The sequence below is a fragment of the Dermacentor variabilis genome, chromosome 1 (assembly GCF_050947875.1).
Source record: "Dermacentor variabilis isolate Ectoservices chromosome 1, ASM5094787v1, whole genome shotgun sequence".
NCBI lineage: Eukaryota > Metazoa > Arthropoda > Arachnida > Ixodida > Ixodidae > Dermacentor > Dermacentor variabilis.
In genome coordinates, this window is record NC_134568.1 from 183,812,599 (window position 1) to 183,827,880 (window position 15,282).

At 44.7% G+C, this 15,282-nt stretch overlaps 1 protein-coding gene across 1 annotated transcript; it reads right to left on the reverse strand.

Annotated features, from left to right (window-relative positions):
* Positions 1 to 8,409: 8,409 nt before the first annotated feature.
* On the reverse strand, positions 8,410 to 14,785 carry LOC142588689 (AFG2-interacting ribosome maturation factor-like). Its single transcript, XM_075700511.1, has 4 exons — positions 14,298 to 14,785; positions 13,985 to 14,164; positions 12,109 to 12,221; positions 8,410 to 8,593 (listed from the first exon to the last, which is right to left on the reverse strand). Exons 1-4 carry the CDS (start codon positions 14,594 to 14,596, stop codon positions 8,553 to 8,555), a joined length of 633 nt encoding a protein of 210 aa, XP_075556626.1. The 5' UTR covers positions 14,597 to 14,785; the 3' UTR covers positions 8,410 to 8,552.
* Between the last annotated feature and the right edge of the window lie 497 nt (positions 14,786 to 15,282).

Here is a 15,282-nt window from a genome sequence, read left to right on the forward strand (position 1 = left end):
ACGAAGTGCACTTTAGAAAAGCAACGCCAAATTCAATTCGAAGCGGGCAGCCGGGACCGCCGCTATGTTTCACGCAAACTCCGCAAACCACGCAAAGACACTAATGCTAAATCTGAGAAATAGCGTGCATATGCTATACACTATGGGTCGTTTAGCGTTCTGCACATGCATAGTTACGACCCGCTACTTTACAGTGTATGCAATGGTATAGCGTACGCTAAACTAAAACTGTATAATAATAGGCTGGCCTCGTTGCCCGGGATAGTCAGGCAAACGAGGTCACTCACGGGTTGCGGCAGGTTAGGGGTCCAAGTTCGTTCTTTATTCTATGGTCCGGCGTCAGAGAGCGAGGGTCTCCCCCGGTGGCGTTTCTAGAATTGCTAGTAGCTAGCGGGGCGTGGCACTTTTGACGGAGCTCGACGTTTCTGCGCAGGCGCGAGTAAGAGCGGGCGCGACAGAGAAAATCTCGGGGCTTTTGCTCCTTGAATATACGACTCTGCCTAGGCACTACGGGAGTTTCCTAGCGCGTGTTGTATGCGTTTGCCCCTAGGCGTGCCGGCAGAAGTCGAGGGGCGTGGTAGTGCTGAACTTAGCCTCGCAAGTTGGCGGCTGGACGCAATTATATTTATTCAATCGTGTTTTTACTAATTAAAACAAGGTGTCATTATTTCGCATTATTGGCGGCACCTCCAGGACACCACAGCGGCAGCGGGGACATCAAAGCTAGAACCCGGACTGGTCCATGGGTCGGGGCTCGCCGAGGCTTGCGCGTGCCAGGGGTGTATGGACGACCGCACGCCAAGTTTCATCCTAGACGCCAGCGCTCGTTTCTCCCCTGGCGGAACGATTTCATCTCCAACGGGTGTAGGTTTCCGCCGCAGCTTCACTTGCGGTCGCGCCCGCGTTCAGTTCGCGCTGCGCGCGAAACTTCTCTTGTTTGCGAGGGCGCCTCTTCGGATGACCGGAAATTATTGCGTTAACTGTCACGACAGCAATGTAAACACGAAATGGTTGATGCCACCAGTGAAATTCTGCCGATTCACAAGAAAATGGTGCGAAAAAAGCAGACGACACACATGGATTACTGCGGTGCGCCGAGCGAAGTAAACAACTGGCAAACGAAGCGAGCTCGTTCATTGATCACTCCTGAGTGTATGACTGTTTTTATATGTAACCCACATGAATTTAATAATTACTCGGTACATAATCCTTTTATTCATATAAAAACTTTTGTTCGACGAGCGCTTGTCCTGTCTTCTTTATCGTGTTTCGTTTATGTGTGCGCTGCCCAAGAATGGAAACAACTTTTGTTGTATGCGCTAGCAGTGGCCGAAGTTCACGCGTGCCGAGAAATTGAATATGTGCACGATGCATTGAACATGACCGGAGTTCATTCCCGCTTCACCACTGCACCGATCGATCGAATTACTGGACGATACGCGGCCCGCGTCTTGGTCGTGCCGGCATTGCTGAAGCAGGAATGATTACTAATACTTTCAACTTCCGTCTCTTGAGCACTGTTAAAAAATGGCCAAGCTGTCTACATTGCTGCTTCTATTCCATATTGTAGGGGACGCACTAGTTAAAGTTGTGTGCGCATGTCGTACTTGTGCTATGCAGCGATATATTTTGTTTATTTCCGCACAGTGTCGATAGAAGACCGTTGTCGCCATCAGAGACAACACGGATTTGTAGCAAACATATTGTGGGAAACTGCAAAAATGACTTTAGCTCGTATGTGCCGTATGTATGTGCCGCATCGTATGTGCTGACGATTTTTCCGGCGGTACATACGATGTCGTTTCCAATCACCTGCTCAGCGTCACTTACATGGTTAAGCAGACGCTGCCCTTTCGCCGCATTGCAGCCATAAAAATAAACGTCAAGCCTACCGATCTTCTTAAAGGCAAATAGAAGCGTGTACAGTCTGTTTCACACTTAGGGGGAAACTGGGAACGTATTGCATCGCGATGCGGCAAGCAATGCAGTGGTGCGGTGGCAGCAGCTCGAGCAGGCGCAGACGCTCGAGGGGCGGAGTCGTGATCTGCGTCGTCTGCTACGGCGGCGCGCGCTGGCCGCATTGTCGGGAAGCGTGCTACTGTCAGGGGCAGTGTATGTATATTTCTTCACTGTGTGTGCTACCGTAATAAGCAGCGACAAGACGCACCAAGATGTGCGCGCAACGTGTTCAGTCTTTGTTTGACTCGAAAGGAAAACAAAGCACTCAACAATGATAACAATGGGAGTCGAGCACGATGAAACAAACGGATACGATTAAATGAATGTTTTAGGTTCAGACAATGAGCTGGAAATGGTTTTTCTCGACAATCATTCGCTACACCAGACAGACTCTGCCCGCCGGCGGGGAATTGGACACGTCACGCTCGGAACTTCAGTTAGTATCTCGTCATGTCACCAGCGGCAGCGATGATAGCGCTCATCCTGGAAGGCAGTGAAGTGCAGAATGACTTGATCAGGGATGTGTTCATTCGCAGCACGTCTCAGTTCCTGACGATGGTGGATCGAAGCCTATCCTCGGGCGACTGATAGAGGGGACGGTGTGCCAGCGATACTTTCAACGAGCCACAGACATTTTAAATGATGTTGGCGCCCGGGGATTGAGGCGGCCACTCCAAGATCCAAGAGAGTGACTGCGCGCTCTTCTAGCAGTTGTTGCACCACACGAGCAGTGTGGATCGGCGACCTATCGCGTTAGAATATATAGTCGCCTTACAGAAACGGGCCGTCAAGAATGTATGGAATCAGTACGTCGTCTATGACTGCCCTGCAGCGATGAACTTACCTTCGAGGCGTATCAGTTGGCGTCGCACAACGCATAGTAAAGAATACCGGCTAATTTCACGCCGTAGCGATGAGATCGGCGCCCTGCAACTGATAGTAGAACGTTTCCCGACAATGCGGCCAGCGCGCGCCGCCGTAGCAGACGACGCCGTTCAAGATCCCGCCCCTCGAGCGCCTGCGCGAGCTGCTGCCGCCGCCTGACTCAAGCGCTCGCCGCATCGCGATGCAATAATAATAATAATATTTGGGGTTTTACGTGCCAAAACCACTTTCTGATTATGAGGCACGCCGTAGTGGAGGACTCCGGAAATTTTGACTACCTGGGGTTCTTTAACGTGCACCTAAATCTAAGCACACGGGTGTTTTCGCATTTCGCCCCCATCGAAATGCGGCCGCCGTGGCCGGGATTCGATCCCGCGACCTCGTGCTCAGCAGCCCAACACCATAGCCACTGAGCAACCACGGCGGGTCGCGATGCAATGCGCTGCGAGTTTTCTCCTAAATGTGAAACAGACTGTACACCGCCCTTCGAACGAAATCTCCACGCGCACACACGTAGGCACACACCGCGCGCGGCGCGAAACGTGCCAAAACACGCGCAGTGCAGGAGGCAATCAAGGCGGCACGAACGAGAGATGGGAGAGGGGTACCACCCGCTAATGGAATTTTGCTTCGCATGCGGCGCTCTCAACGCCGGCGCAGCAGCGCCGCTCTCGGTGCCGTTCTTGTCTATAGGATCGGCTGCCCGCTCTCGCGGACAGCCAATTTTCATGCGAACACCCCTTGGCACGCTTCTGCGAAGGTGGGTGAACAGTGAAGCTGTAGCACATCAAACAGGGTTAGACAAGGGTACATGTATTAATTTTCATCATTTGGTAATGGTAGTGATGACAGCTTTGTGATTACTGTGATATACACTGATTGGTTTGGTTATAGCATTAGTCAGATTATTGGTGAAACCTAAATCTATACACGACCATTGTTGAGTAGTTGAGAGACTTGGATTCATGTGGCACTTCAAACTAAACTCTTCTAGCACAAATTAAGTGAACCATTTCTTGTCTGCTTGTCCATATTGAAGTCTCCAACGATGGTCACAGGGGTAATGTCATCACGACTAGCCCATGCAAAGTGTGTGGTCGTGAACTTCTCGATATCACACTTGGGTGTGCCTGGAGATATATATACACAGTGGATATCACACAGGCACGTACCCAGGATTTTTTTTCGGGAAGGGGGGGGGGGCCCAACAACTCCATCATCATCATCATCGTCGTCGTCATCATCATCATCATCATCATCAGCCTGTTTTATGTGCACTGCAGGACGAAGGCCTCTCTCTGCGATCTCCAATTACCCCTGTCCTGCGCCAACCCATTCCAACAAGCACCCGCGAATTTCCTCATTTCATCGCTCCACCTAGTGTTTTGTCGTCCTCGATTGCGTTTTCCTTCTCTTGGTACCCATTCTGTAACCCTAATGGTCCAACGGTTATCTAACCGGCGCATTACATGACCTGCCCAGGTACATTTTTTTCCTCTTGATGTCAATTAGAATATCGTCTATACCCGTTCGCTTTCTGATCCAAACCGCTCTCTTTCTTTCTCTTAACGTTATGCCTAGCAATCTTCGTTCGATCGCCCTTTGCGCGGTCCTTAACTGGCTCTCAAGACTCTGCCCCATATGTCAGCACTGGCAAAATGCACTGATTGCACACCTTACCTTTCAGTAATAATGGTAAGCTTCCAGTCAGGAGCTGGCAATTTCTGCCGTATGCGATCCAACCTATTTTTATTCTTCTGTGAACTTCCTTCTCATGATTAGGGATCCCTGTGATTAATTGACCTAGGCACACGTACACATTGCAGTAGTACTCTGCAGATTTCGCGATAACCTGATTGATGACATGAATGTGGTCCATTGTAAAGTATCTCTTCCTGAAGCCAGCCTGTTCCCTTGGTTGACAAAATCCAGTGTTTCCCTTCACAGTCTATAGTGGCCGACTGGCGATCCTGATCTCTTGTTCCTTTGCCCGGCTATTTATGATTATCTTCATCTTCTGCGTATTAATATTCTACCCCTCTCTTAAGACTCTCTCTGTTAAGGTCTCCAATCATTTGTTGTAACTCGTCTGCATTGTTGTTGAATAGAACAATATCATCGGCAAACCGAAGGTTGCTGTGATATTTGCCGTCGACCTTTACTCCTAGGCCTTCCCAGTTTAATAGCTTGAATTCTTCTAAGCACGCAGTGAATAGCTTTGGAGAAATTGTCTCCCTGTCTGACCCCTTTCTCTATAGGTATCTCCCTGCTTTTCTTGTGTAGAATTAAGGTAGCTGTAGAACCTCTGTAGATATTCTTACGCGAAGGACGAGTCAGTAAGACGAGAAGCTATTTACAGATTATATTTACAACAACGGTTGCAGCGCTGTCCGGTTAGATTCACAGCGCGAGCCCAGTTCGTTCTTCCTCCTCTTTTCTGGAGTGATGGCGCCCACGCGCCTCGTTCAAACAAACAAATACCACACGCATGTAGCAATATTTTCCAAGCTTTTTACGTAAGCGTTCTGTACTCCTTAATTACGTAGTGCCTCTATGACTGCTGGTATCTCTACTGAATCAAATGCATTTGCGTAATCTATATAAGCCACATAGAGAGGCTTATTTACTCTGCAGATTTCGCGATAACCTGATTGATGACATGGATGTGATCCATTGTAATGTATCTCTTCCTGAAGCTGCAGCCTGTTCCCTTGGTTGACAAAATCCAGTGTTGCCCTTATTCTATTGGAGATTACTTTGGTAAATATTTTATATAATACTAGGAGCAAGCTAATAGACCTATAATTTTTCAATTCTTTAACGTCTCCTTTTTTGTGGATTAGTATAATGTCTGCATTCTTCCAGTTTTCTGGGACCCTTGCAGTCGATAGACACTTCGTATAAAGAGCCGCCAGTTTTCAACCAAGCATTATGTCTCCTCCATCTTTGATTAAGTCGACTGTTATTCCACTTTCTCCTCCCGATCTTCATCGTTTCATGTCTTGCAGGGCCCTTCTGACCTCATCGCTAGTTATAGAAGAGTTTCTGTATCCTGTTCATTACTGTTTCTAAGTGAGGTATCGTGACTCCTCTGGGTACTGTATACAGGTCAGCTTAAAATTTTTCCGCTGCTTTTACTATATCTTCGAGATTGCTGATGATATTATCCTTCTTATCTTTTAGCGCATACATCATGGTTTGTCCTATGCCAGGTTTCTTTTTTACTGATTTCAGGCTGCGTTCATTTTCTACGGCTTCTTCAGTCTTTCTCATGTTATAGTTTCGAATATCAGTTATTTTCGCCTTGTTGATCAGTTTTGACAGTTCCGCGAATTGCGTAATGCTGTGCGGCCGCCAGTCCCATACAACAGAGCGCAGGACTCTGCGATTCTAGACGTACTGCGCTCACCGCGAAAGGTTAGAAAAACACCCACATAAGCACAGCAGAGAAGTGGCTAGGTGAGGCGGTTCGGCCGATAACTGTAGAAGCAACATTCAGAACAAGTAATTGTTCTCCACTTCCGGCGGCGTTTTCTCTACTTCCTTTTTAAATAAAAAGATGTGGATCCATAAATATTCTCATAAACAACGGTTAACTTTTTTATTATTCACTTTTGCTTGCAGTTTGGTTGTTGCCTTGGCTCTCTCCCTTAGTAGATCGCTTAATTTCGCAACTCCTTGCGATTCTTGTTTCCAGTTGCCAATTTTGCACGAAAAGTGCTATACAATTAGGGAAAAACAGACGAGGTAACGGGTGACAGTCATCTTGCTTATGGGTTAAGGGTTATTGCAGGGTTTCATGATGGACTCTCTTTCACATTATTTTATTTCCCACCTTATCTAACCCATATCACGTGTAGATGGTTCCGGGCATCTGCCAGCGTCGCGGCGAGCCGTAACTCAAGGAAATAATGAAGCAAAGGGAAAAGTTAAACGCAATTGGCGTTTTCTCTGGCCGCAACTCGTTCCATGAGAGTACAGACCAGCTGAGTAACAGCCGCATCCCCCTCCTGATCCCAGGATCAGCCTAAACAAAGAAGGTTGAACTAACAAAAGCAACAGCTATGGGGGTGACGGTTGAATAGATGGTGACAACTGAACGCATCTCGAGTTAATTGCGCGGGTGCGGAATCTATGAGAAAACTGTCCTTCACATTACAAGAGAGGCCGATAACTACCGCCATCTAAAAGGAGTGAACAAGGCAGCATAATGCTGACCGATGAACAGCTGCCAAGTCTCAACATTGATCTGGCGGCGCTTTAGGAATGTGTGAGGAGTGGTGGCGTGGGTGGGGAGGGGGGGGGGGTATGCCACATAATTTCGGGGGGGTGGGGGGCCCGGGCCCCCCCGGGCCCCCCCCCCCCTGGGTACGTGCCTGATATCACAATTCAGTTTTTCATTTGTACGGCACAGACATCCCTACAGTCGGTGGCATTGTCCTCTTGCGAGTCGGGAGTGTATGGCTGTGCATACATTTTGTCCTTTGCGTATATAGCAATGCCTCCTGCTCATGAGTCCCTATGCTGTTCACAAAGAATTACCGTACACCTATTGACTTGAAACAACGAATCTTGATTTATTTATTTCATTATTATTATTATTATTATTATTATTATTATTATTATTATTATTATTATTATTATTATTATTATTATTATTATTGGTGGAGTGCTTGAAGCCCACTTCACCTCCACCGTTGGTCGGCCCAGTTTTGTACTATCTCCAGGATCGGCCCACACTCTTCTTTATTATTGATGCCCAAACAGGAAAAATACACAGAACCCTAGCCATACACAGCTTTGCTGTAAAAACATTTGTGTGTTTTGATTTAGGTGCACATTAAAGAAACTCAGGTGGTTTGAGTTGATTGACCTTGCACTACAATGTCCCTCGTAACACACTGCAGTTTTGGAGCACTGCCAATTAATTACTTGCTCCGCAAAAGACCACCTCTCACCGTTCACAACATATAAGCCCAGCATATTTCAGTTCACACGTGGCTGTCCCAAAAGCAAAACTGCATGTGCCCAACGAGGCCGAGCCTAACATGCGACATGGCTTCACGTTTGTTTGCGTCACATGGCCCCCCACAAAACTTGCATTAAAAATGCTCTCTTTAAGTTCAGGGCCAACGCTGCATGGGCCATGCAAAATGGCTTTTATTGTTCTATGCTAATATAAATCACCATTGCTTAACACAATGGGGCTCCAGTGTGGGCATAATGGAAGTTCCACTCCTTTTAATAGCATATAAAGGGACATTTGTATTTAAAAGTTGAGGGCAATCATTATCCAAGGCAAAACAACTTCATGAAATCCCCTAAACAGCACAAATCTCAAGACAGCCCTCACCAATGGTCCCAGTAAGCTCCCATTATTACATGGCCAGTGATATAATAAGGTGATGGAAGCCCCTTAATTAAAAATAATTTTTAAAATCTGCAACTATCATGAAAAAATAGTGCATTACACTCAGCCAGAAAATGCAAATAATGTCGCAAAGTGAGCACTAGATAATGTTATGATAAAGGGATGCCTTGCAATGTTCAAAACAATCAACGTAGTGCTAATGCTTGAACAATTTATTCCAACATAACAGCACTCCATTCAGCTGATTTTGATACCCTTGATGCTGCACAATGCTGAAGCCAATATCTACAGTACAAACCAATTCATTCAATGTAAGTCACATGATCGGTCTGCACATCTACACCATGTCCATTACAAATTTTGTTGTTGCCAAGACATCTGAAAAGCGAAGAAAAAAATACCAGGAAATATGTTGCTTATTCAAATTCTGGCACTCTCACTTACAAGTAAAGACAAAATGAGGCATTATCATTTAGGGTAAAAAAAAATTTGAAGTTTGTTGTAGCTGTCATTGTTGACAAATACTACTGCTAATCATATGGTGACAGGATCATCAAATATACCACACATTTAGCTACAAGATGTATTCTCCACTGTTTCAGTCTAAATTTCCAGGAATCAAACATGGAAAGCGATGTCACAGTAGGATGAACAGTACAAGTCAAAAAGCAGTGAGAAGAGTAAGCATTCGGGCTGGTTGGTTCATGATTATGAGCAGTAAACAGTGCTAAACAACAGGACGAAGAGAGGGACACAGACTACAGCGCTGACTAACAACATGCTCAACGCATGCTGAATTTCTGTTGCTTGTGTGCTTTGAGATAGCGGTAGAAGAGTAGATACATGCTGACTGAAAGAATAAAGGAACTTGGTTGTTAGTCAGAGCTGTGGTCTGTGTCCCTCTCTTCGTCCTGTTGTTTAGCGCTATTTACTCTTCGCAAAGCAGTGACAGCTGCATCGTCACTCATGTGGTTTCTGAAGACTGTGACGTCTCCCTACACATTCAGCCTCTGACCTTGCCATGACTGATGCATATTTCACCTATAGGTACGTTTGATTTAGCTGCACCACCTGAACCAGTTCACGAGGTGCTGCACCCTGCCATTCGCTTCAGCGGTGCAGCAATGGCACCCGCTGAACCAGAATGTTTGTTTCAAAAGGTGCAGGGTGGTTCATGATTTTGCTGCACCCACTCCACTGTCGGTGCCGACTTGGTGCAGGCGTACAGGTGTGAAGCAGCAGCGCAGCAGACGACACAGCACACAGCTGCGAGTGCCACTAAAACCCCGCTTACGCTTGTCTGATGTGCCTACGCAAGTGTGGTGTGTACTTACGCCCCAGAAACTGATCATACCTGCAGTTCAGGGCCTCTCAAACTTATGCATTCCATGCACATTAGTCTGACATAACATAGCGCCAGCAACACGTCTGCACCTTTGCATTCGTTTTGAGCGTCTTGTTGGGCCTGCACCTCGGAAATCGAGCTGCACAATTTCTTAACTTCTCATGAACCATCGTGAACTGGTTCACAGTGGTGCAGGCGAATCAAACAGACCTTAATGGAACATTCTGCATTCATCATGCCATTTTCACAGCCACCTTTGTCATTAGACTGCTGTCAACAGTGCTACATGCAGCAGAGAAACCAAAACCACATCACTGAAAAGTCTATCATCAAATTAAAGATTCTGCATCTGATTCAGGACCACGTGTTGCAAATGCAGTATTTTAAGAAAGTGAATTCAACCACCTGTATTACGTCTATATAGCACTTGTATGGGTTTATGAAAAATAAAAGGCCCGTAGCAATGCCCACATGCATGTACCAAAAGCTGACATATGCATATATTAGTGAAGCAGACTTTATTAATTCGTCAATACTCAACAGTGTGCCATAAAAAAATTAAACACAAGTACACTTTTAGTGAAACAGCATAACATCCTTATGTGTTTCATTCCATTCTATTTTCAATGCAATTAAAGTTACTTGGTAAAGTATAAGCATGCAGGCTAAAATTGAAACAACATTGCTTTGTTTGCCAATGCAGAAACATTGCTCCCACCCCCACCACCACCTCCTCCTCACAAAACACCTCTCTCCCCAATTTTTTCTTGGGTTGTCTGAATGCTGTTCTGCCTAATGCCACCTTTAGCTACCTACTTTGCAGCATCTGAAACCTGCCCCTAGTGATAAGAATGCAACAAATTGAGTAAGGACAATATATCACTTTGCAGGAGCAGGAAAGTGTGACATTTTCGTTGTTTAGCTATCTGTCAACGCAACTCAATTCCTTCACATTTTAAAACACAGCCACGTCACACATGCAAATTGTATATTGAGATAGTTATAAATGCTGCACTTCACAAGAAGTGAAGGATGCCCGAAGAGAAAGCTAATGCAATAAAATTATGAAAATGCTGTGGCTTAAGATTGCAGCCACAAAGTTTCTTGTGACTGGTTACTTCAATAACTGGCAGTACAGCAGGGAATATATTCTCAAACGATCCCTTTAGGGGATTCTGCCCTCAGTGTAACTGATAGGCCAGTGACCAAGATGGCCATCACTGTAGTGAGGCATCACATTTGATGTTACATTGCAGAAGCATAAAGTGTCCCCGAAAGTTATTGAGAATACAGCACCAGACCTTGCATTAAATGCTGCACAATTCCGCAGCTATGTTTATATGTATTCGTACAGAATAACAAACCAAACATGATGAAACATTTGAAATTTATTACTTTACTCTAGTAATCATGCTAATCACCTGGCATGTCACAGCTAGTGCAAATATGCACATCATAACGGAAGCATAATCTCATTTTCATTTCTCCTCAGCACACTTACCAAAACACTTTGCCACACGGCCCCACCCTCTGAACAGCAACAGATAAAAATGCCAAAAAAAAATTTAAGGAAAATCATTGCACTTGCACATCTGGTGTACGCAGTTTCTTTCCTCGTTGTCTACTGTCTTATCTCGGGGACACAATGCCTGGAGTTGTCTAGTGTCATGCAAAGCAGAAGCATTTTACAGCGCAGCTGTATATGCCTACCCTCCCATATATTTTTCAATGTCCGTGCCTTAAAACTCCTGCGCCCTTTATGAGGAAGCAAAGCAAACCATTAAGGCATGTACTGACACCTGGCATAGCAAGAGGAAAGCTAAGAAACGACCCAATACATAGTTTCATACAACAATTACTAGAGAGAACTCTGGTGCTAGTGTCTACGGGAGCTGCAATCGGGGCAGCTGAGCCAGCATGGGAATTATGAGATTTTCCTAAACTTCGTCCTTCTGGCTTTAAATGTCTCTTCAACTTTGTAAAGTTGTCATTTTCAACAAAGTAATGTGTAATCGATAATTAAATAAACATTATTAAAATCATCTGCCAGAAAGATTCGAGCACAAGGCCTCTGTGTTCCATTAAGCCATGGACACATGCACCGAAAAGTGGCAGAGAACACCCTTATGAATTTCTTGTAGGCAAACCAGTGTATTGAGACATTTGGCACATTTCAATTTGGACACCTCGACAGGTTGAGCCACTATTAGTAGCGCCTGTGCATGGCTGCAGAGTATTCTACAGACGCGGATGGGAACAACCCCAAAATAGACTGGGTGGTGTGCTTTGCCTTTCTTACAGCTCAACTGGTAGCCCACATTCACAGTGGAATGACTGATTTTTCATTATACCACTACCATTTCAAATTGTATACCAACACTACAATATAAAATTACTGTGCACTGGTCTGGCAGAGATGCACTGGAGAAGGCCCCACACTTTCACGATAAGTGTAAACACTGTAAGTAGTCTACACTGTATAAACAAACAGAAAACAGTTTCACAATGTTGTATTCATGTGCACTTTTTCAATCTCGGAACAACTCACCATTCATCGATTCGATCAAAGCTGAGTCATCTTTCCACTCTTTTACAAAGGCGCCAGCCTTGAAGTCATCACCAAAATTTGCTTCTTCTAGCAAGAGTTCTCTTGCATGAACACTATGTAAATGCAGTTCAGGAAACAGAAGCATAATACATTCCACAAGACACCACCTGTTGGTAAAACCTACACTTATGATTTGGTGAGAGCTAACACATAAAAAGCAAGCAACATTTACAAAAATAAATAATTTTGCTTACTTTCCCCGTAAATTTCTATAGTGCTGAGGCAATGAAAATAGTGCACCAGAGTAAAAGCATAAAAATAATATTTTGGTCATTAAATCCTATTAAACAGTATCAGAGTGAAAAGCTGCTCTAGTTGGTTTCAATCGAGACTAAACATTGTTCCAGTGAAAAAAAAAAAGAAGACAGATGGGCAAAAAGGGTATGTGTCCCGTCATCCCCTCTTCATCTGAGTCTTCATTTGCTAGGACAATGTTTGGTGTCTAGTAAAGATTTAATAGTTCATGTCTCAATAGCATGCACATGTGTGAAATGTGTGTGCATTAAAAAAGCTGTCCAGGGAAAATGTGGCACAACACTGTGCTTTTTCAGCATTTTCTTGTTATAATCTCTTGAATTAATGTTTTGTAGGACACTGCAGTTCATCGATATGAGTCATTAGTCTTGCTTACGGTGGCCTTAGACAGTTATGTACAAAGTGGTCCAACAGAAAGGCGAAATACTAATCAGTACTCAAGCAGTAACTATAAAAATATCTATTGAAATATTGCCATGACAACATTTGCCAAGTAGTCTTCCAGCAGAGTGGCTTGCCCCATCGACCTTTCTCAATTTCGACACTAATGGAAGGAAACTTGATCGTCTACAATGCAAGCACAGTGTTCCTTTCTTATAAATTTTTCTTGCACATATGAATAATTTGTGCATGTACCACATGCATTTAACTTAATAATATCTGGCCTCTAATTCAATTGTGGAGTTTACATGCCAATATGACCATTTGAGTATAAGGCAAGCTGTAATGGGGGACTCCAGATTAATTTTGACCATCTTGGGTTCATTAATGTGCACCTAAAACTGTACACGAGCGTTTCTGCATTTCACCCCCATCTAAATGCAGCCGCCGTGGCCGGAATCGAACCCACTAACCTTGAGCTCAGCAGCATAAAGTCACTGCCACTAAGCTACCGAAGAAGGCGGCCTCTAATTACTTCAATGGAACCTGGGAAGAGGGGGGCTGCTTCTGCAACCGACAATAGTTTTGCTTGTTCCCTTCCTTTTTACAAATAAAAACCAAAGCCGCATAGTGCTAGCTGCAGCATTAATGCTTCTTGTCCACAAAAAACTCTGCTGCAGCCTGAAGTTGCGTCCACTTTATGTTGCTGTTAATTAAAGTGGCTCCATCACGCTATACAAAGAATTTCAGGTGCTCATTTGCCTCAGATATTAGGTACCTAAACAATACTTCTTGACTTGACCAAAGGTAGGCAAAAATGCATATAATGTGCAAAAATCAAGCCACGCTTCCAAGTCCACAACGTGGCAGTCACCATGAGATAAAATTTCTATCATACACGGCATCTATGACAACAGTTCAGCAAATCACACTCTCTCAAGTCATAAGCAGCGAACCTGTTTGCAGTAGCAACATGAACACACTGCAACTCAATTTACAGCTCTGCTATTAAACAGACAAATGAAGTTTCTCAAAAATGTACAGGAAATAAAATTTAAAGAGTGTTGCATTGCAGTTAATGTTTTAATCCAGGCACACACACAAAAAAAATATTTATATCGTGACTAAGAAGAATCTGATTATAAATGTGCGTACGACATGGCCAGTAGTCAAAGGATACTGGCTACTAAAGTGCTGTTCTGTACATGTTATCCATTCAAGCATATCAGCCACTGACGGACACGTTTCGCTTCTGAAACAAATGTCTTCAATGCTTCGATTTTGCGCAAGATGGTCATAGATTTCAACTGCTTGCTGGCAAGCACTGGTACAAAGATTCTGAGACTTCTTCAATGTTTTTCTGAAAATGAACCAGAACAAGGCAAAAAAAAAAAAAAAAAACGTCTACGTTGGCAAGGAACGCCAGGCATTCCGGAAAACTTCCTTGCGTTACAGTCACATGCTGTCAGCAGAAGTGAATTTTCATAACTTACAGTATTGATTCCAACTTTTCCTTCTCCTGGAACAGCTCATTCTCTACTCTACGCACGACCCGCACTCGGATATCTGGGCATTTTGACAAGAGCTCGCTGCCTGCAAGTTTCGCTGTCCAACAGTTCACCTGTATTTCCCGCAGTGTGACTATTGCAATCAAATGAGGGCGGGCTTTTTCCATACATTTTTCCCAGGCCTCTTTCTGCTCTTTCAATGCGCAAAATGCGAGTTTGAATGGTTTCCGCAAGTCATACAAGCGTTCATTCAACGCGGCTACCTCGTCCATCGACAGTGACATAGAACGCAACGTTTTGTTTTCTCACACCTCAAACGCGAGCACACAACTCTGTGCAGCCTTGTTAATCACATTACCATAGAATAAAGAACCAACTAGTACGTGCTATTACTACGAGCAACAAAAGCGACAGAAGCGTCAACCGCGCACAAACCACACACGCCGCAACACGGTTGCACCATGCTACGGATGGATGGATGGATGGATGGCGGCTACACCCTTTGTAACGGGGGGCGGCTGGCGCCACCTAGCCTTTTGCTCCCCCTCCTATTTTTTTCTCTTTCTTTACATTCCCTTCTCCTTAAACTAGTTTTCGCTTCCCTCCTCCCCCCAAAATAACTATCTAAAAAAGTATAGAAAACATTATCTCCCCGATTTATGGTATTATCTCTTCCTTGACTTCCTCCACCAATCCTCTAGCCTCCCCTTCGTTACTGCCACTCTTTTCTCGTCTATTTGCCCTCGTTCCCTGGGAAAACCTAATGCCCCTTCCATATCTGCCACTGTTCCCTCTGCCAGAGTCGGGCGAAGGTCTGTGCATCTCAGCACTATATGCTCTGTGGTCTCCATTTCGGCTCCGCAAGCTGTGCACAAAAGGTCCACGTCTTCAAATTTAGCCCTGTATGTTTTCGTTCTCAAAACCCCCGTCCTAGCTTCGAATAATAGTGAGCTGCCCCGCGAGTTATCAA

Coding starts and splice junctions, on each gene's coding strand:
- LOC142588689 (XM_075700511.1), bottom strand. CDS start 14,596: ATGTCACTGTCGATGGACGAGGTAGCCGCGTTGAATGAACGCTTGTAT. Junction 14,165..14,297: donor GAAAAGTTGGAATCAATACT/GTAAGTTATGAA, acceptor GTTCATTTTCAG/AAAAACATTGAAGAAGTCTC. Junction 12,222..13,984: donor GAACAGCACTTTAGTAGCCA/GTATCCTTTGAC, acceptor GCATTTACATAG/TGTTCATGCAAGAGAACTCT.